This window comes from Seriola aureovittata, chromosome 14, assembly GCF_021018895.1.
Source record: "Seriola aureovittata isolate HTS-2021-v1 ecotype China chromosome 14, ASM2101889v1, whole genome shotgun sequence".
Classification (NCBI taxonomy): domain Eukaryota; kingdom Metazoa; phylum Chordata; class Actinopteri; order Carangiformes; family Carangidae; genus Seriola; species Seriola aureovittata.
The window spans coordinates 6346450-6367988 of NC_079377.1; the positions used below are offsets into that span (position 1 = coordinate 6346450).

At 41.1% G+C, this 21539-nt stretch overlaps 1 protein-coding gene across 2 annotated transcripts in view; it reads left to right on the forward strand.

The window, feature by feature from the left end:
• Positions 1-21539, forward strand: part of thada (THADA armadillo repeat containing) — a 91802-nt gene that overhangs the window by 15760 nt on the left and 54503 nt on the right. For both annotated transcript variants that reach the window (XM_056394671.1, XM_056394672.1), the window contains exons 22-28: positions 3696-3805; positions 6926-7058; positions 9891-10013; positions 10539-10661; positions 11014-11105; positions 16222-16311; positions 20001-20132. In XM_056394671.1, the coding sequence (XP_056250646.1) occupies positions 3696-3805; positions 6926-7058; positions 9891-10013; positions 10539-10661; positions 11014-11105; positions 16222-16311; positions 20001-20132 (803 nt within the window). The remainder of the gene's footprint in view (positions 1-3695; positions 3806-6925; positions 7059-9890; positions 10014-10538; positions 10662-11013; positions 11106-16221; positions 16312-20000; positions 20133-21539) is intronic.

Below are 21539 nucleotides of genomic sequence, written 5' to 3' on the forward strand. Positions count from 1 at the left end.
TGCAAGATACAGTCACAAAACTTGTCTAGTTGACATCAAAATCAAGGGCGAGTTTGAATATAGGTGTGGTCCAACTCATGAGTACTGAGTACTCTGTACTAATGTAGTAATGACTACTGAGTTTCAGGACTTTATTTTGACTTTAGTTTCATGACTTTAGTCTCTAAGCCACCTCTTAGGAGGGGAAACAAGGCCAAACGCTCAGGGTGGCCTAAGAAATACCAGCATCTCACTGTGGATGACTGGAAAAAAGTCCTGTTTACTGATGAAACCAAGTGTTAGATTTATGGCAGTAACAAAGGGTGTATGTAAGTGTATTAAACCCACAGTGAAACATGGTGGTGGGAATATTCAAGACTTGAGGTGTTTTGCTTGCCCTTGCACCTGCACTGAGTTGACCACACCCTGACTGAAGAGAAGTACCTCTCCATTCTTCAGAGACATGCTACACCCTCTGCTTTGTATCTCAGTAGAGAAGGCTCACACTGCAGCAGAACAATGACCCACACACACCTCAACACAGAACTACCTGAAGACCAAAGAAGAGCAATAGAGAGCAAGAGTTTTTACTGTCATGGACTTTCCGCCACAGTCGCCAGACCTCACTCCCAATAGACATTTATGGGGGCACTTGAAGACTGAGAAAGCAAAGCATTCTGGGACATCACAAGAAGCTCTGTGGAACATTGTCAGATCATGTTGGGATAACATGGGTCATCAGGTTTTGCACAAACTTGTGGAGTCCATCCATGTCAGCTCAAGTGCCTGCTGCCATTAAAGCAAAAGGGGGACAAACAAAATATTAAGATATTATGAAGTTTGACCTTTTCACTCAGTGTTAAGTTGATATTATCATTTGTAATGAAAACGATAGTATTACATTCAAAACAAATGGAAAATATAAGTATCTTTACTAGTGGTCGGACTTTTGGACCCCACTGTATATATTTAGCTTCCTATCTTCCTATTTTTCCAGAAGACTTTATACCACATTTGGATATTGATTCTCAGATCAGAGCTCAAAGTAAAAAATATTTCACACATCATGTGTAACATAACTAATTTAACATAACTACTTTTTACCTTTTACCTGATACCATAAAGTCCAACTGCTCTGAACCAGTGCAGAAAAGAATAAAATTTATTATGTTGCAATAGAAGAATCTGAATTACTTGGTTTCCCATTGCCTGTGCCATTCAAAAATCAGAAGTTCAAAATTCCTCCTGCAGATTGCAGCAACAACAACAAACATTATCAGAGTGCTTTCTAACCCTGTCCCGTCAGGGGAGAAGTTGGCTATTTGGGTCACTGTCACGGCCCGGAGCCATACGTGTAATTAGACTTGGGAAACTTCTCTCTCCGCACAGGGAAGTTTTTCTGGGAAACGGGCACGTTTGCAAACAGGAAGTTGACGTCTAAATAAAGTCCCGTCCCCCGCCCCCCTGCGCAGGAAGCTTGCTTGGCCCTTTTGAACAGTTACACAGACGGGAACCTTCAGGAGGGAAGCTTTAAATAGGCGAAGCCGCGGCCCGGCGCGGCCCAGCTCAGCACCGCAGCGGTCTGGGCCCCGGCAGCCACGGGCCATCTAACAGTGACTGTCGCTGCCATTTTTAACCCGGTGAGGTCAGGCCTGTCCTGGGAGTCCACTCTGGCCACCAATGTGATAAGTCATTGGGCTTGGTACGGCTGTGGTTTACTTAGTCCATACTTTGGTGTTTAAGTTAGTCCACTTTGGGTCTGCAGGGTCAGTCGAGTTTACTGACCAGTCAAAAACGGGCTGTCTAAGCACTACATTCTTGTTGCATTCATTCTTCTTGTAATATTTCCTTTTTACACATATTTCCATTCATTTATTTTGAGCACATTTTCAGCACTTTTTCCTCTTGTAAACCCATCTTCATGCATCATTGTTCCTGCATTCAGTGACATCAGGGTTTGTTGCTGAAAGTTACGGTGACTGGTGTACTCCTAGTTCATCTGCGGGTCTACGTCTGTGTTAGTTTAGATGTTGTGTCTAACCCCACATCCCCTAAGGGGCCGTCGGGATTTTTTTTTCCCCTTTTCACACAGGGATTTTTTACATCGGAGCCTTGCCACCCCTCCCTGTGCCCTCCATGCCACCCCTGACTAAGTCGGGGCCTGGCTGCCACTGTGGTGGCGGTGATACCACAGCCTTAATGACAGGGCGCTGTAGCTCTGCGTCCGCCTCGCCCTGCCGCCTCACCTGCAACACACTCACCAGTTTACACACTGCCGCAGAAGCAACACTCGGTTGTGTGTGTATGTGTATAGTTAGAATAATGTTGCTAACACTGTTACTAACTGGATGGTTTTACTGACAGTGGCCATTATGTGGATGTCTCAGCATCCTTATTTGAACACACTTGTCACGCTACTGACATGCTGCTCTCACGCTTGACATGCTCAATGCTCACTGGCTGAAAACTAAGTGGTGTCTCTAAAACAAGAGAGTAGCCAGTGTTACAGCTTCACTGTGCTTGCCAAATAGAGAAAAGGCTAAAGTGGGATTAGGTAATGCAGTTCATCAGTGTATGAGCATCTTTTATACAGTTGGAATTCTTTAAAGAAAATGAACTATTTTCCCTCTAAATGACAGAGCTGGTTAGTCTTGCATTTGGTTGGACATGAGTGGAATTATGTCATTAACAGTGGTGGGGGTTATTGTTTTTGTACTGTGAGTCTATTGCATATATTTGCTGTGAAATCACTTTAAAAAACAAATCGCACACTAAGACAAAGTACAAAGTCTACAAAAGCAGTTATTTAGGTATTCTTTTTTTGAGGTAGAGCTTGTCAAATATCCATGTTTTAGCAAATTTCATGTTATGAGTAGACAGCTGATGACAGGGGATGAGTCACTGATATGCGACCACTCAAAACACTGAAAAGTTATATAGTAGTTCTGAAACTATTAGTTGTTTAAAAGTGAATTTAAGTAAATATGTTCTACATGATCAAATGTCAGGATTTTCTTCTTTCCTTTTGTTTCTAGGATTATAAATTAAATATCTTGAGTTTCCTGTAGCATAGTGGAGACACATATAATCATGATGTCACCCTTGCATGGTGTCATACCCCACCTGACCCACTTTGGGTTTTGGACTGTTCAGACAACAAGTTATTTGAAGACATCCTCCTAGAATCTGGGAAATTGTGTTTTTTTTTACCGTTTTCTGACATTTTACAGATTAGTAAACAATTAAATGATATTGAAAGGACATAAAGCCCCCAACTAAATTATTGACAGTAAAATTTTGAAGGCTTTCATATATTATTTACCTTCTGTGTGGTCAGTGAAGGTATTGCATATGAAATATGTGTAATGAAGATGGTACAGTTCCATAACAGTTTTTCCTCTATACATCTTGTTACCCTGTTCCCTCATAGTTTAGCCAGTCTCGAGTCTCGACTGCCTCTACTATTACAGTTTTCAGGTGGTGCACATATTCTTTTTGACTGCAGTTACATCATTTTGACCCTGTTTAAAAGGTGGCATCCATTTCTTGGCTTTAAAGTCATGCATACATAACACACACACACACACACACACACACACACGCGCGCGCGCAGGCAGGCAGGCAGGCAGGCACAGGCAGGCACCGGCACGTAGAAATCAGTGCTGCTCTTGTTACAGTTCAGCTGCTGATTCCCTCTGTGTGTGTCTCTGTTACAGGTGGAGGGGGTCGGCCTGTACTTCCGTCAGCAGCTCCTGCAGTCCCGTCATCGTGGCGCCTTTGAACTGGCTTACGTGGGCTTTGTACGCCTCACTGACATGCTGTGCAGGTGTGTGTGTTCACATTCAGGGCAAAGGGGCTGTAAGGTAATACTGCTGAATGGCTGTGGGCATTAGCTTCCATCATGACAGTGAACATCAGTGTGCCTTGTAATTAGCAAGAAGGGGAGTTCTGAGTGTCACTCTTCAGATATAATGTACTGTAATCACATCAAGACTGGATAATTGGAATTATTCATCATCTGGTGCCCTCTGGACAGCCAACAGAGATACATGGGCATGGAAAAAACTGAGCTGCACAATTAAACATTGTGTGTATAGAACATTTTAATAACTAAACTGTTAACTACTGCACAGAGTGACTTATGGTACACACACACAAAAAAATCTTTTAGCTTCTAGAATGGCCAAAATGTATTTGTGATGTGAGTTAGAGCCAAATATTGTCCCACTGATGACATCCCCAACTTTATCTCAGGTTTATAATTCAAAGCTATTCATGCACTTAAATTCCACAGTGAAGAGCATTAGAGTGATGGGGCCTCTGTAGCAACATACTTCCACAGGCAACATTACACTTGGCTGCAGTCTCACACTGAACTCCACAGTCCCTCTCACCCCTGCTATTCAATGAAATAATCCCACTATTATCCTCCTGAGGGGAAGATAAACAATCATTTAATTCTGTACAACATGAAAGAATTTCTCACTTTCTTGCACCTCTCCCTTTTCCTCAATGGCGGGAGACATCTTTAGCCCTGCGGCAGGTGACAAACCACAAAACCGTTGCAGCAGTGTTGATTTTGAACCACCCAGTGCTCAGCACTTAAAACAAAACTCACTTGTTTTGTTCTTGTACAGAAACCAGCCTCTCAGTGTGTTGTGTAATGAGAGCGACATTCTGGTGGTTGTGTGTAGGCACACTGGGAGTGTGTGTGTGTGTGTTCTGCTCCAGGCGTATGTGGATGTGAGTGTGTGTTTTCAGGAGGGGAAGAGCAGTGTGTGGATAGTATGCAGGCCGTGTGCTGGGTTATGGGGTGTTGATTGCGGGGTGCTTAACCATGGCCTTTTGATGCTCTGCCTTGGGATCTGGCTCTGGTGTGTTCCACTGTGTTTGCACTCTCTCACTGTGTCTCTCTGTCTCTCTTTTCATTCTTCCCCATCTTCTCTTTCTTTCACTCTTTATATCTTTCTTCACTTTCTCTCTTTGTCTGTCTGTGACCGAGTTCCCTTGTTCCCTTGTATGTGTGTTTATATCTGCAATTGTTTGTGGCAGTTGTTTGCGGCCAGATGGACTCAGGTACCCCTTCATCGACACCACCTGCCATGTTGTAAATGTGTTAAAGGTCCCATATTTTTCCAGTGTTTTTTTTTTTTTTTTTTTTTTTTTTAAGTTATGATATCCATAAGAAGATGTATTTGCGGTTTTAAGTACCAAAAACTAGGGCTGAACAGCGAATCAAAATATTATGAAAATCGCAGTGTGGCCAAGCACAATATCCAAATCACAATGCAATGCAATTTTTTGATAAAGGTACAATGTGTCACAACATAGAAATTAAGCATTGTGGATGCCCTGACCTTAAAATCATATTCTCCAGACATAAAGGACATAAAGGCTGTCGCTGGCAGAGGAGCGTCAAAAGACATGGAAATCTCACTTTCTACAATGTGGGACCTTTAATTAAAACTGATTTTAAAGTTGTGGTTTTTTTTTTTTTGTTAAAGTGGATATTGGTACAAAACCTTTTTATTTTATCAGTGTTTGGGTTGGTTTGGTTAAGTTTGCATTCATACAAACCATTTAGAGACAGATGTTTCTAGCATTATTTCTAGCTGTTTCAGTCTTTTATTTATTTTAACTTTTTTGATCATTCATCAATTATCTTTAACTATTTCAACCATTTATCTATTACTTCAGCTATCATAACAAGTTAACCATTACTTTCTGTTTCTCTATTTCTCTTTTGACTATTTTATCCATGTATTTGTTACTTTTAGCTAATTCATCCCACTTCTTTACTTGCTTGCTAAGTAGTTTTCACACACTCTTAATTGCAACCAAATCAGAATTTATTTTTGAATTAATTAATTATTTTTTTAATTAGTTGAGATGCTCCATAATCTTTTCATGTTCCCTCTGGGAACTGCAGAGCCACCCCCTGTGGTATTAAGTATATCCTGTTTGGAAATTACTGGTTTACAGTATATACCTCACCACATGTGTTTGTCAGTGAGGATGTGTGTGTCCTCGGGGTGTCGAGTGTGTGCGATGGAGTACATTAGAGTGTGTGTAGCAGCACTGCACCCTTTGCTCTGTCCTCCACATTGAATTGTTTTCATTCATCCTCTCGGCTTCTCTGGTTCTTGTTAAACAGCTGCTTCTCACAGATCAGGGCAGAGCAGTTTCTTTCAGACCTGCTTCAAATCACATTCTTAGCATTTGTTTTAAAACCCTCGGAGTAACAAACGCCACAGAGAACAGTAAATGTTTCACAAAGTTTAGAGCAGCAACTTCCTTTGTAACGTCAGTCCCTACTAAATGGGTACACATAAGACCGTGGATTAACATTCAATAAGATTTTTCCTTAAGAAGTGCAGTATGATACATGTCTGGTTGTTGGACGTCTTGATAGGAACCACAGTGGATGAAGTTACTGATGATGATTTTTCATTTTGCTGGAAGCCCACAGCCACTATCTCTGGAATCACTTGTTCAGGGTATTTGAAGGTTAATCGAGTACATCATGTGCTTCATAATTCATCTGACGATTTTTCAACTGTCATTTTATGTTACACATTTCATGGAAACCTGCTTTTGAGATCCATCTGGTTGTCAAAGTGGATTTAAACAAATATAAAAAAAATTATTTGCAGTGATATGATCCTGGTTTGGTGCATCAGTGGCAGCAACAGTGTGCAACAGTATGACTTTCCGTCTTGAAAATATGCATACATTACAAAAACAGCTAATGAGGATATTAAACATCGCATCTGTCAAATGTATAAGACATTTTAAGTACTAAAAGCTGAACTACTGCAGAGTCGATTATGGTGCATAAAATAATACCTTATCAGATAAAATAAATATGCAACAAAATTAAAAGAGGGAAAGCTCAAAGATATAAGACGTGTTATTTACTACCCATGTTTTTCTGTGTGTGTTTAAGGAGTGGCAGTCAGGCCCTGCAGCAGCTTCCGGCCCACTGGCTGTCTGAGGTTCTGGAGGAGGTCAAATCCAGTGACCCGTCATCCAAGCTGTGTGCCACACGACGCAGTGCAGGGATACCCTTCTACATCCAGGTGTGTGTGTGTGTGTGTGTGTGTGTGTGCGCGTGCTTTTCAAGATTCTGTAGTATCAAAAAGGTGCTTTTAAAATTCCAGTCTTGATGCTGGACTCACACTGTTGATTTCAAGTGTTGGCAAGAGGTTATTGTTTAAATTGCAACACTTCAGAAGACAGAAGATGCAGACCTTTGTCAGTAAACAGCACATTCCTCTGATTTAGTTTCTGCAGTGTGTGTGGCCATCGCTCCACCCATCGCTGTTGCATCTAACCCTCTATGGACAAAGTGATCCTTTTGTTACAGTCTAAATATGTCATTCCTGATACTAGACTTTCAGTTTGGCAGGACACTTTTTATTGTTGCTCCTTAATGTAAATTCAATTTAGCTGACCTTAATTTGCCGTGAGAGTTCTGAAGATGAGAAATAAGGACCATTTGGTAACATACAACCCTGTGTAATAACATTAGTTCATTTGATGGGTGAGATTGAAATTGTGGGGCGACCCAATAGCCGTGTTGCTAGGACACATACCACATGGGTGCAAATGCTCTGAGTCCTCAGTTTGACTCCCAGCCTGCTAGACTCTTGCTGCATGTCATTCCCCTGCTGTATCCCTGTTTCCTTTCCTTTCCTCTTCCCCTTTCCTTTCTAATAAAAATATAAAAATGTCCAAAAATAACTGAAAAAAACAAATCTTGTCAAGTTTAAGGTTATGATGGAATGTGTTGGTAAACAGTAGGTTTAGTGAATGAATGTTGGACTCAGAGGTTTAGTAGTATAAACTCTGTGTGTGTGTGCGCGCTGGCGTACGTGTGTGTGTTGTGTTCCTGTTTACGTCTAAAAGTAGTGTAATCATCAGTTCTTGGCGCACCACTGGAGCACTCATTCTGGAAGAATACTGAACTTAATCCATCTGTCTTCTTTGTTCACTGACACACTCTCATAAACACTCCCCCCACACACACACACACACACACACACACACACACACACACACACACACACACACTGTCCTTTCAGTGACCCCTCTTAGTAGTGACCAGTCCCACACACCTTTAACAATGTGTTGTAATCTCCTACTAAACTACCTTAACACTTGACTGACTCATTGTGTTATTCAGCCGCAGTTCACCTCCCCACTTCCTCTGATTACTGATATTAAAACTAGACATGACAGAGTTCATGTTTTATCATAGCAGTCATTTTGGAGTGGAGCTCCTCTTTGTTGTGGTTATCAGTATGAGGCGCATGGCTGCCCTGCTGACATCACTGCCTCTTCTATTTTCATGCGTTTGTAAACCAGGCATGTGTGCTGTCTAACAAAATTCTGAAGTCTGTGAACTAGATGGATTCAGCCAGATTTGTTTTTAAAATGTTTTTTAAATTCAATTCCAGGTTACAGAAGTCCCAACTTTGACTCTCTGATATTAGCATTCATTGCAGTTTTGTACTTAACCTGGATTATTTATGGGATGTTATGGGAATTATCTGCATGTGAACAACCCTGTCGCCTGGCTGAATTGACTTTTCAAATTAAAAGACATCACAGCTAAAGTTGAAGGTACAGTAAAATGAGAGATTGAGGAAGAGCAACATGGCAGAACGGAGCATGATGGAATAAAAAGATGGATGGCGAGACAGAAGATACGATAAAGGAGGAAGAGGGACAGTCAACCAAAGCAGAGGAAGTCTGGAGAGAAGCAAAAGTTCACACGTTGGCAGAGCTTTGGGCTACATTCCTGCACACACAAAGATGGAGTCAGATCCAGGAAGGCTGGCTCCTGCGCTCGCCTCATGCTGGTCCGGATCAACCTGGGACAGACTTCACAGGATCCGCGCTAGCCCTCCTCTTCCTCTTACCTTCCTACATCCCTACCCCCCAAGAGTTCATAGGAGCCAGACTGTGCCGCCTCCTCCTCCTCCTTCTTTCCTCTCTACCTCTATCCTCCATCTCTCCATCCCTCCCAGGCCTAACTCTTTAACCATAACCCTGGCCAGGCACGCAGCTGGTTCCCATCAGCTCCCTCAGTAAGATAACTCCTTTCTCACACAGCAGCCAAGTGCTGTCACCTCCTTGCTCCCACATTCCCAACTCCCATTCCTGGCACATACAAGTGATGTCATTTAGTGAAGCCATCAGTATAGACAAACTTATATAATGGCTTTGGCTTTATGTCAGAGATAAGATTTTCTGTGGTGGTGGGCACAGTTTAATTCAATGTAGAAGTTTTGTTGCTGCAGTTTTAGAGCAAAGGAATAAGGAATACCTTATTAAGTACACATTGAATTATTGAATTCATGCGACATATAATCAAGGACAGTAACAAGTGCATCAGTTGCACAAACAATTTATTGATGTTTTTCTAATAAACTAACGGGTGGTATACGTGGTGTTAGTCTACATGGGAACATGATCAGACCATATTTCTTGCCTTCATATCCTGACATTGGACCAGCACATGTTCTTATTCTTCTGTCAGTATCAGGATGGCATCAGATCCAGGTCTTTGAGAACTGACCTGCTGCAGCGTATCTCTCATTACTAATATAAAGTTCTGTCTTTCCCTGTTGCAGGAAGAAAAAAAATGTGATGAAAACATAAAAATGTAGTTGCATCTCATATATGTGTATATACGTGTTTGTGTGTGTGTATGTATGTATGTGTATATATATATATATATATATATATATATATATATATATATGCATGCATGCACTTTGAAGAAATATACTAACATACTGATCATATCAGCGTTGATCATTTAAACAGCCAGTTTTTCTTTTTTTGCACTTTATTTTACTTTCTGTATCGTTTTTCTGTGTTAATGTTGTTTTCTACTCGTGCAGGCTCTGCTCTCCTCTGAGCCCAAGTCCTCCAGTTGCAGTTTGCTGAAGATGACCATGAGAGAACTGATCACCCTGGCCATGCCGTCTGCCGACAGGAACACTGACAGCTCCACCGTCCCTCAGGTATGATCATCCAGTACTTCCCTGCAGGTGTCAAACATGTGGTCAGATGGGACAGCTGTTTCAAACAGACAGAGACAGCATCATGGGGAGTACTGTTGTAATGGATGCTATTATATATTTGCAGTTTTTGCTTTTCACACTAATATTTTATACCGATTGAGTTGTGATTAATACTGGACTAAGAAACTAAAACATTTATGGCAGTGGTGGTGGATAACACAGATGAGAGTCCAGCTCTAGAAATTACATTAGTAATAGCAGCCAAATGGTGCTGTATCTTGGCTGTTGCTGGTAAATATGTCTGTCAGCTTCAGTCACCTTATGAATGTAATATTAGACTCGTAAGAATCCTGGTTTATCAGATAACGGCAGACCGCTTTGCAGGGGATCAGCTAGGGTGTCAACAAACGTAGTGTTCTCATGGTTATGCAAAGTCTCGTTGTTTTTAATGTGATTTGTGATGTGATGTATTCTTAATTTGATTCTGCTGAGTGGTTAGATATGATCTGTGTCCCCGACCCACAGGTCCATGCTCTGAACATCCTCAGGGCTCTGTACAGGGACACTCGTCTGGGGGAAAACATCATCCCCTTCGTCTCAGATGGGATGCAGGCTGCTGTGCTGGGCTTCACCTCTCCCGTCTGGGCAGTGAGTTTCAACTTCCATCTTCTTTCCCTTTATTCATCATCTCTAACATGCATCCTAACACTAACCTGTTTGCCTGTTTGAACAGGTTTAAATGTTTTTCCCCAACACCTTCGAGGTGTTTCTGATACTTTTTCCACTCTGTTAAATCAGCTCACTGTATGAAGTAACACAACAGCACCACAAACTGTAGCCTGAAAAAGGACCATAAAGTTTAATCGACTCTAATGATGCAGATGTTTGCTCTGTGTTAGACTTAAAGACTTGCATAGACTTTCTCTCTCGGTCTTCCTTTCCGTCTCATTCCGTGATTTTTTTTTTTTTTTTTTTTTTTGTTTTTTTTTTTGTGTCCCAGGTGAGGAACTCTTCCACTCTTCTCTTCAGCACTCTGATCACAAGGATTTTTGGAGTGAAGAAAGGGAAAGATGAGCACTCAAAAAAGAACAGGTCTGCTCCTTCTCCCTCTCTAACACTGCTCTACCAGTTCAAGTTTCCTGTCATGTGCATCAGTGCAGAATGAAACGCTTACATTCGAATGAGGGAAGTACAAATCAGTGGTTATCAGTCATGTGTGTGCAAATAAGCTCCAAAAGTCAAAATTACTAGTGCAAATAAATGAAATAAAAGGTCTTAGAACAAGGGAAATCCAGTCAGTGCCTTGAGGTCATTCCCTTTATTTCCACTGCAGTATCACTTGCTCCAACAGTTATATAAAAAAGTCATCTTGTTGACTGACTGTAATTATCCTAACTGACTGTGACAACATTTTTCACACTTGTTTTAAGACATAAACAGTCAACCAGTTTACGAGAAAGCAAACTATTTAGCATAAACATTTAGAGTTCTGAAAGCCAAAAAAGTAGATGTGTATGAAAAGTTGCTTTTTAGACCACAGAGGGGCGCTGTTGTACCAGCACTGGCTGAAATACAAGATTCACTCTCCTCCAACCCACAGCTGATTTTTGCCTGTGGAGGTGCAGGGCTCCACTGCTGCTGTACCAGCAAGGGGGAAATTACACTGGAGCCAAATGAAGAAAGGCACTTTCAGTATCAATTAATTATTATTACTCCAATATCGTGGTATGCTGAACCTGGTTTCATACCCGTGGTCTGTAATTGATAAAGTACAAAACAGCATTGTATTAGCGTCTGTTGTAGAAGTATGCCATCAAAAGTACAATTACAAACAAAAACTATGTGCAAAAAAAGTTAGTGAAGTTTTATGAGAGACTGAAACATTCACTTATGATTGAACAATGTTGTTTATACCATTTACACCATAGACCATGTGGTACTAAAAGGGTCTATTGAAACCCATGGTGATGTTAGTTATGATGATAATAATTTAACTTCAATTAATCATCTCAGAGAATAAACTTTTAATAACAGGTTTCATAGATACTCATGTTTGTCATGGACGTAGACTGACCTACTCTCTGGTAGCTATTTAAACAGGAAGATTCAAATGTGTATAAACAATGTCTCTGTTTTTTGTTGTTTCTTAGATGCTAAATCCAGCCAGAACAGTGGTAAACAACAATATTTTATATTGGGAAAAACTGCCACCTTAAAGTCACAGTAGATACAACGAGTAATGATTTTCTTACACATAATCGCTGCAGAAGTGTTGAGAGTAACAAGAAACTTTTACAGTTAAAAGCAGCTAGCTAAATGTCCAAAATGTTCTTTGTGTCTGACAGTAATGCTTTTGTTGGATGAGCTGTAGGTTGGTGGATGTCTCATTTTGGAGGATAAAATGTTTCTGGGATTATCTACAACAGTTACACACCCAATCGAAATGGGGTTGAGTTGTGCAAATGATGAATCTGCTCGGAGCGCTAACTGTCTCCACATTAGCTGGAAGGTTATCAGTTGTTAGTCCTGCTCTGCTGTCAAGGATTGCTTGAAAAATTGCAAATTGTTATTGAGGCTTCTAGAAAAGAGTCATAAACTATAACAGGCTCCCAATAGATTGTCAAGCAGCAATCCAAGAATGTGGAAACCTTGATAATGAAAATAGTAGCAGGCCTGGGTCAAGTGGTTTTTTTTCCACATTTATTTTATGATTTGTTGTATCCAACTTAGAGGCAGGTTAGGTGGAGTTGAGAACTTGGGATGCTGCAAGTTCCAAATGATTGTACGATCACAGATTTATTTGATGCTGCAGCAAATTAAAAACATATTTCTGTCTTATTTTCTGGTATTACACAGTTTAATCCCCTTATTTTCTTTGTTTTGATTTATTTCTCTTTTTGAACAAAAAATTCTAGGCATGTCTAGACAACCAAGAAATGTCTCCCCACCTTTTGTGGCATGTATGAATTTAATGATAAATAGGAAGAAACAACAAACATTTAAACAGCTGTCACCTGAACATTAGTACTGTTTCTTGAGAAAGCTGGGTATTGAGTCTTTGGCCTTTTGTTCTGTTAGCATTACAGAGCACAAGAATGCTATTTGCTGTACATTGCCATCATGCAAAATGACAACTTCTGTGATCTGTTTGTCCACTACTTTGGTTCATGGCAGAATACCTGCAAAACTTTCCATCAGCCTCAGCTGTACTGTGTTTGGTGCTAACGAGGAAATGTTAGCATGCTAACACACTAAACTAAGATGGTGTACATGGGAATCATTACTCGCATCTTTTTAAAATGAGCGTGTTTGCATTTTCACTGTGAGCGGGTCTATATTGAGCTCGGAGGTGATTGGCTCCACCACAGATAATCCAGGGTAGAGTTTCACAGGGTTTTGGGCCCTGCTCCAGGAAGCTCAGTTTTACTGCATTTCTATTGGCTACTTCTCTGAAGGCCTCTGAAAACTCTTAACTAAGCCAAGGCTGCTCCTGTTTATCTTGTCTGTTTTCACTTGTGTTTTCAGTCTGCTGTCCCTCCCTTTGTACAGCCCTAAGTTATCTCCCCCTCCTCATGTCTGCTGCTTTCTTTTTTCTTATTACTGCATGAGGTTATTTTTATGTGCATGTGGGAGAGTTCATGTTGAATGAAGAGTAGAACGATGGTTAAGAGAATCTGCATTTGAACCCTAACTTGTTTTTTAGTCTGACTTATATTTTCCTTTTTAAAAGTATTTTTAGTTCACACATCATTACTTTTATGTTACAATGGTGTTCTTGTAATATTTCAGTTGTGTTGACCTGAAACCGGTGTAGAACTGTGTATGTTTGTAAGAAAGCTGCAGCTCATTTATAATAGCCTTTGAGAGTTTGTCTTTTCCACAATCTGTTGTGTGTCTGGTTTCTGTTATTACCCCGATTTTACGGTCGTGATCTCTGGCAGCAGAAAATGCTTTGTGACAGCTTGTCCACTCTAATATTTGGCTGTGTGTGTGTCAGCGTCTCCTGGTCCACTGAAGCCGGAGCATAAACATATATTTCCCTCACACGCAGACCTGTTTATTTACAACATTACGTGTATTTGCGTGTTTGGAAAGACTGAGCTTCTTGCTGTCTGTGGGAATTTCAGCTGTGTATTTTACATAGTTACTTGAATCCAGACATATTGTTTGCTTGTAGATCATCGTTCCGCACGAACCTCTCCGCTCCATAACCACACATCGATGTTGAACCGATATCGCTGTTGAGATGAATGCAAGTGTAAACAAAGCTGACAGAGCGAAGATTTGCTTTTCTGCATTCCAACCAACTCCTCTAACTATATCTCATGTCTGTACTGCATGTAGAAATGTCCAAATCAGTGTCACTGAGGGGCTTTTGAGCATCGCATTAAATGTTTGTCTTCAGAGAATGCAGGACCTTGCTTAAAGACACATCAGCTGGAGTCTCGTATTTCAGATTCTACTTATGTAAAGGCACATAAATATATAATATATAAAATGTGTAAAAGTGCTAATTTTGCAGAGTGGTGCAACTGATATCCTATTATATAAGACGCTAATGATAATGCTTCTGCTTCATTGCATAAGTAGCATTGAAGCAAAAGTAGACAATCCTAGCTGACATTGGGGGTGGGGTACTCCCAGGGTTGGCCGCCAGTCTATCACAGGGCTGACATAGAGACAAACAACCATTCACACTCACATTTGTACCTACGGGCAATTTAGAGTCACTTGTACTTAAGTACTTGTTCTTGACTGAATACATTTAGTTGCCATCCTCCCCCTCCACCCGTTATATCACTGCATACTGGCAAATATTCTACTCACCTTGTGTAACAACTAATCTTCAATACACATTTTGTGCCATTTGCCTTAAAGGTATTGTAGCTTACATGAGTGTGCAGACGCAGCTTTGAGCCCACAAACATGACCAGACCTTTTCACTCACACCACCTTCTCCCTTCTCTCTCTTCCTCTGTGGCCCTCACCCCTTTTACCCCATCTAATCTGCTCCGACACGACCTCTGACCTTTGTCCTCCAGGCAGCTTGTTGGACTGGGAGACTCTCATTAGAGAAAGCAGAGGAGGGTGGGGGGCGCACACTCTTATATAATGCACACAGTCCTGTATTGGCGCATGTATACAGTAACAATAACGTTTCTTTGCAGTTGTTTTCATGTACATGAGTACTCGCCGTTACCCCCACACTTCATCTGTGTGTGTGTGTCAGGTCACAGGAGGTGAGGAGGGCGTTGCATCCATGTTGAAGGGGTTTTGAAACCTATTCACGCACAACCCACTTCCCCACCATGACACTGCTTGTGGCTAACTTGAACCAGGTCCAAGAGTGTGTGTGTGTGTGTGTTTTTGTGCGTTAGTCAAGAATTAGTGACTGAAGCAGTGTGCAATCTCTCCAGTCTTGTGATCATGTGCTTGGCACACCAGACCTCTTTACTTTAGAAACAACTTGATTTAGACAGGCAGAATTAAATAAAATCTTTATTGGCCCTGAGGCTGAATGGTGGTTGCAGCGGCGAGACCGCCAGTGTTAAATATAAAGTTTGTCATTTTATTGATAGTTGTGTATGTGTGTGAGTGAATACATAAGGGCAAACACACGCGACCGTGCCATATGGCGCAGTATATGTGCATACATACAAACGCAACTGTTGTTTTCCAGCTGTAGTAGGGTAAACAAATATAAAGGCTTGATTTGTTGTAGGGGACAGGGCTTGGCACAAAACCGTCGCCTTATCAGATGTTCACCATGTTTAACTGAAATTCCTCTCTGCTTGATTTCCCTTCCTCTGTCTCCTGCTGTGGTTTGTTAGGTCACTTTCCCTTCATGTGTTGTTTGATGGCACAGAAGGATGGTCTGTGGAAGAACATGTTCAATTACAAGTGTAATTAACTGGAATTTACTAGTATTTCCTATTATTTCTATTTTCGGGGGAGTCAGTTATGGAAGCCTTCAGTCATGTGCTGCGTGCTTGCTCAAAACTTGCTAGCTTTTATTTATTTTAGCTGTATACTGTGTTTTCTCTTTTCTATTTGCACGGGTTTGGAGTAGGCAGAATGACAAAATTGAATGACACCATTCTAGTCCAAAAACCACCGTCCTAAACAAACAACCTGTTTCAGAATCCTGAGATGTCTAAAGATGACTATGATACTCATACTCTCTCTCTCTTCCTGCTTCTCCCCTCAGGATGACGGGACGAGAGTTTTTCACTCGTTTTCCAGCTCTCTATCCGTTCCTTCTAAACCAGCTGGAGGAGGCAGCAGCGACGGTGGACGGGTGAGGCGGTTCTCCTTAATCCACATTCAGTCCCTGCCATGACTTTTCACACTTTCTTGATCCCATTATAGGTTTAATTGTACTCACCTTTAAGCCTTACAAGACAGCTCTTTTGTTTTGTTAAACTGATCAGGCAGCGGTGCTTTTGGGCTGCTGGCTTCCTGGCGTAAGTTGGTGCAACTTTTTCTCAGTACTGAAACTAGATTTTTCTTAAGTGGGAATATAAACGCAGCTCTTATCTCTAATCAAGGAGCATTGGCCTGGATTGACTCCTTGTGTTTCTTTTGCACAGTTGACAGACTATTTACCCAAAACACAAGACTTTACAACTGAATAAAGTAAATGTCTTGTCAAGATTTAGTTTAGTTTTGTTGCAGTGGGGAGTTGATTCCACTGAGGTTCATTGGCCTTATCGTTTTCAGCTCAGCCCGAACTCCCTTTTTAAAAGCATTGGAGTCGTCAGCAGCTCCCCAGGCAGCCTTATCTTAATATGGATCCAATTAATTGAATGCTCTTTCAGACCGGCTCTTTCACAATTCCCCTCACTCCCTTCGACCCTTGTTAAAACATTTGCAAATTTCCCACGGAACCAGATCTTGGCAGTCTGCATTCCCACATCATCTTAGTGCATTGCGCCACCCAAACAGACCATCTACACCGTACTGTGGTGGTGCACAGCAGGACAGGAAGTAGAAGAGCTGCTGTTAGTGGTTTTCAGCAGTCTCGTGGAAGTTGCATTACAAGTGCATTCCCAAAATAGGTCACAGTATACAAAAGATTATAGAAATGAGATTTGGAACTGTAAGCGTATACTTTAAAGTCTATGTATATACATTATGCACTATGTAATCCATCCATTTCATACAAATGCTCTCCCCAAAAATACTATAAAGAAGGATTATGAATGGAAACAATGCTGTATCCAGAAATAGTTGAGTGATCATGGAAGTGACCTACACACAATTGGAACCAGCATTTAAAGAGCACTCAGAGCAAAAGATGAACAGAGAGTGGCTGTAATGTAGGGTACCTTTTAGAAAGGCGACGTGTTTCCAGCTCTGTGCTTCTCCTCATTGTTGTAGCATGTAGATAGGCAACACTTTTCTCCTTGTTATGTTACAGCTAAAAATATGGAGGATGAAATGCATATGATTAAATCTGAAAATAGCTGCCAAAATTAACAGTTCTCACATTTGCTTCCTCATGCACACCCATTTGTTGGCAGAAAGGATTTAATCTCCTCATTCTGAGTTTGTTTGTCTTTTGTTTGGTGAACAATCATACAATCTCCTATTGTGATCATTTCTACCAGTTCCTTTATCTGTGTGTGAATCACCACCTTACATCTCTATTATTAGATGTAACATTTTGCACAGAGCATACTTGTATAATCACCCACCCCAAACCTAAACCTTTGAAGAGGATATGCTATAAGCGTCAGCACATACTTGGCATAAAGGTAAGGAGATTTACTTCTCAGTGACAGAATGATGTTTTTATGTGACCTATAGATTCATAAATATAAAAATCCTAATGTTATTATCTCAGTGTAGCAAACTTAACCCTGTTTATCTCTGGAGCTATTTCAGGTCACTGCCTACATTTAAACGGTCTTATCTGCTCCTGCCTCACTGCCAAAGAAAACACTTTTCATATCATGACCCAAGTCCTTTTCTCTAATTTCCTAAACAAATCGGATGATTTATTTGTCTGAGAACAAACTAAATGCTAAGCTAAAAGTTTAGTTTACTTTAGAGCTTCTTCTGCTACTGTGTCCCCCATCACTGCTTTCTAAATGAAGTATAAAAAAATACTTAAGGTCAGTGTTCTGTTTCCACTCTCTTTAAAAAGATGTAAAACAAAAATAACCGTTTCATCAAAGACCCGGATACTGGAGATGATTGAGGAGTTTAGGGAGAGAGGGCAGAAATTCATGGAAGACCTCAGCATGGAATTTAAGAGTGCCATTAAATGCCACAGTCTCTTTTTCATCCTGTCAAGTGTTTGAGCCTCCAGCTGTATCCCAACATGGCCTAATATGTTTGCAATTCCCCTCTATCTACCCCCTCTCCTGTATCTCTGACATCACATCCTGTCCCGCTGGGCTCGACTGAACTGTGACACTAAACACATTAGACCGGTTACTAATCGGGCTGCTATTACATTTCCCATCTTGCCGATCTGCAGCGGTCCCAGCGGACGATTCTGTGCCGAATGAAGTAATGAAAAGCACAAGTTGTTTTTGCAGGGGGTCTGTTGTTGTGTGTCTGTTCTGTGAGATCCTCATGACTAATGACAGGGCCCTAAGGACATTCTGCTCTCCTGACACACGCTCACATAAGCAGATCGTGCATACTCCTTAGCTCTCCTTACATTGTAAACACTAATGTCCAATCGTCCTCCCATATTCTAAGATGATATTTCCACCTTAATCACCACTAAACAAGCATTACTAAAGTTTTATTAACACCAAGATAAAGTAGAAGGCCTCCTTCAGCAGCAGAAATACTGTCAAACTCACTGAACCTTTGGCGAGGTGATTTCTGCTTTATTCATCCAGCGGAGGGAATAAAACTGTTCTGAAGAAACGGCAGGGCCCTTCTCCACATTAGACACCTGATATTCATACATTTTAGTCATTTTCCTTTCTAATAGCTTAAGTTCTCGTCTGTTTCTCTCTCTCTTTTCATTTTCCTCACCGTGAGTGTGTCAGAGTGAAACTGTGAAGCCGCTGGCACAGACCGACAGTTTCCATTCTGACTCAGATGGTGATGATGAGATTTGGATGCACAAAAAAAAGGGAGGTCAAAAAGCTCAGCTCCAGGACGGATGAGGAGATGTCTGTATTAGAGTGTGGGTGGTTTTTAGATAAAGTGCCAGAGGAATTTAGGCCCATGATATTTTGTGTTGGAATTTTTTATTTTATGTGGTTTTCATATTGCTCTTTAGTCCTGTTTCAGAAAATTGACAACACATTAGAACTGCATCCAAACTATTTGTGTCTCATACACTGCTATAGCAACAGCATATCAACAAGGACAGCAAAAAAATAGCAAACTATTCTTTTAATGAAAATCTATGAAAAACAGGCTATAAGATTTATAATAGTCATTGTGTTTTTTCTCAGGCAGGTCACATTCTTGGCAAGAATTTGGTTATTTGAGACAGTCAAATATGAACAAGTTGATATGACTAAGATCACACAGTAGTGGTAGCCAAATAGCAGCCGGTGAACCAAATCCAGGCCTCCAACAAAAATATCTGGCCTTCCAAAAGCTGAAGTTTTCCCCTTTTATAGTTTGCATCAAAAACCTTTACATCATTTCTCAGAAATCTACTCTAAGTAACAATGCACAGACGAGGCTTCTGGGAGATCAAACTTATGACATCTAATAATAGGCATAAATTTGCTGTAGGTGGCAGTCTGACAGAAAGCACTTGCTAATACATTTTTTTGTATGGAAACAACATTAACAACAGTCCTTTCATTCAACCATAAATCTGTGTGTGTGTGTGTGTGTGTGTGTGTGTGTGTGTGTGTGTGTGTGTGTGTGTGTGTGTGTGTGTGTGTGTGTGTGTGTGTGTTGTGTGTGTGTGTGTGGTGTGTGTGTGTGTGTGTGTGTGTGTGTGTGTGTGTGTGTGTGTGTGTGTGTGTTCGTGTGTGTTCATTCGTGTTCCTGTGTGTTCAGTGACAGCGGTCAGGTGAAGCTACACCCCAGTCTGTTCTTGCTGCTGCTGGTGCTCAGTCGACTCTACCCTTCTCCCATGGACGGATCTTCTTCACCTCTGGGACTCACCCCATTCATGCCCTTCATCATTAGGTGGGTTTCAGTGCTACACACACTCACAAGCATGCACATGTGCATCAGAGATGTTACATACACAAAGGACATACACAGACAAAATCAGTTGATTGTTATGTTCTCTTTAATGTAGAAATAGTCAAATCAAGCTGATAATCTATCTGTATGTCTGTCTGTCATCAATTACGTCAGCTCCTATGTTAGGAGCAGGTTTGTATAACTTTCTTTTTATTCCATACTGCCACTATCCATCTGTCAACTCACTCTCTTCCCTCATGGAAGAGATGGCGTGTCTTTGAACAAGTATTTCAACTCCTAACTGCTCCATTAGTCCCAGCAGAGATGCTCATGTAGTATGTGATCCATCAGCAGCTCCTCCCTTGTGTCATCTTTATCAATGTGTTTCCAGTCAGCTCAACTGCTTATATAAAGGTTTAAAAAAAAAAAAAAAAAAAAAAAGCATTACCAAGGGAAAGCTCTGTCAAATCCAGGAGGGTCTCGCACCTGCTCTCCAACAACGTTTCTCTGAACCACAACTCATTTTAAGTATAGAACACTTCACAATCACTGAGACAAAACACCTACAGTCTAAACATGAGTGTGTGTTCTTTTGTTTGAACAGGTGCTTCTGCATCTTTCATATAAGCCTGTGTCTTACATCATTTCTTTTGTTTTTTCTAACATCACAATCCCCAAAATCCAGATTATACTGTACACTCTAATGTTATGATCATGACAAAAAAACAAGATAGACATCATTTTGTGTGTGTGTGTGTGTGTGTGTGTGTGTGTGTGTGTGGTCTTGGTCTAATTTTATGTTTCTGCTCACTAAGACAAAACACCTGTCTAGTCTGAGTTGGTCTCCGCAGAGAGTTGTGTTGTTGTTAGTGCCGTCTCGTGTCGCAGCGGTTGATTAGATTGTGACTGGTTTTATCTGAATCCACTCACTGTTTACTGCCGAGTAAACCTTACAGGCGACTGGGAAACTGTGGTCACAGCCTTCATTTTTGACATTCCTCAGATGGAGAAATCTACAAATATTATTGGAACATGTTCATCTGCATGCACTGCACCTGCAAATAGAACATAAGCTTGTACGTCTTACACGCCTGGTGTGTAAGTGCTCTTGTGAGGACCTTCACTGACCCAGTGTGCATCAGCGAGGACACATGGTAGTTACACGCTCCCCTAAGATGTAAAATATATCACATCATGTGTTTAGACAAGCTTTTACATGGTATATGCGTGTGTGTGTGTGTGTGTGTGTGTGTGTGTGTGTGCGTGGGAGGAGATGGGGGTGTGAGGCTAAGACCTTGAGGTTGGAATGCTTTACTGACGGTTTAGATAACAGCACTTTGAGTATGGGTGTTGTTCAACTGTGTGTCTATTACTTTATGTGTGTTGGTATCTGGCTGATGTCGGTAG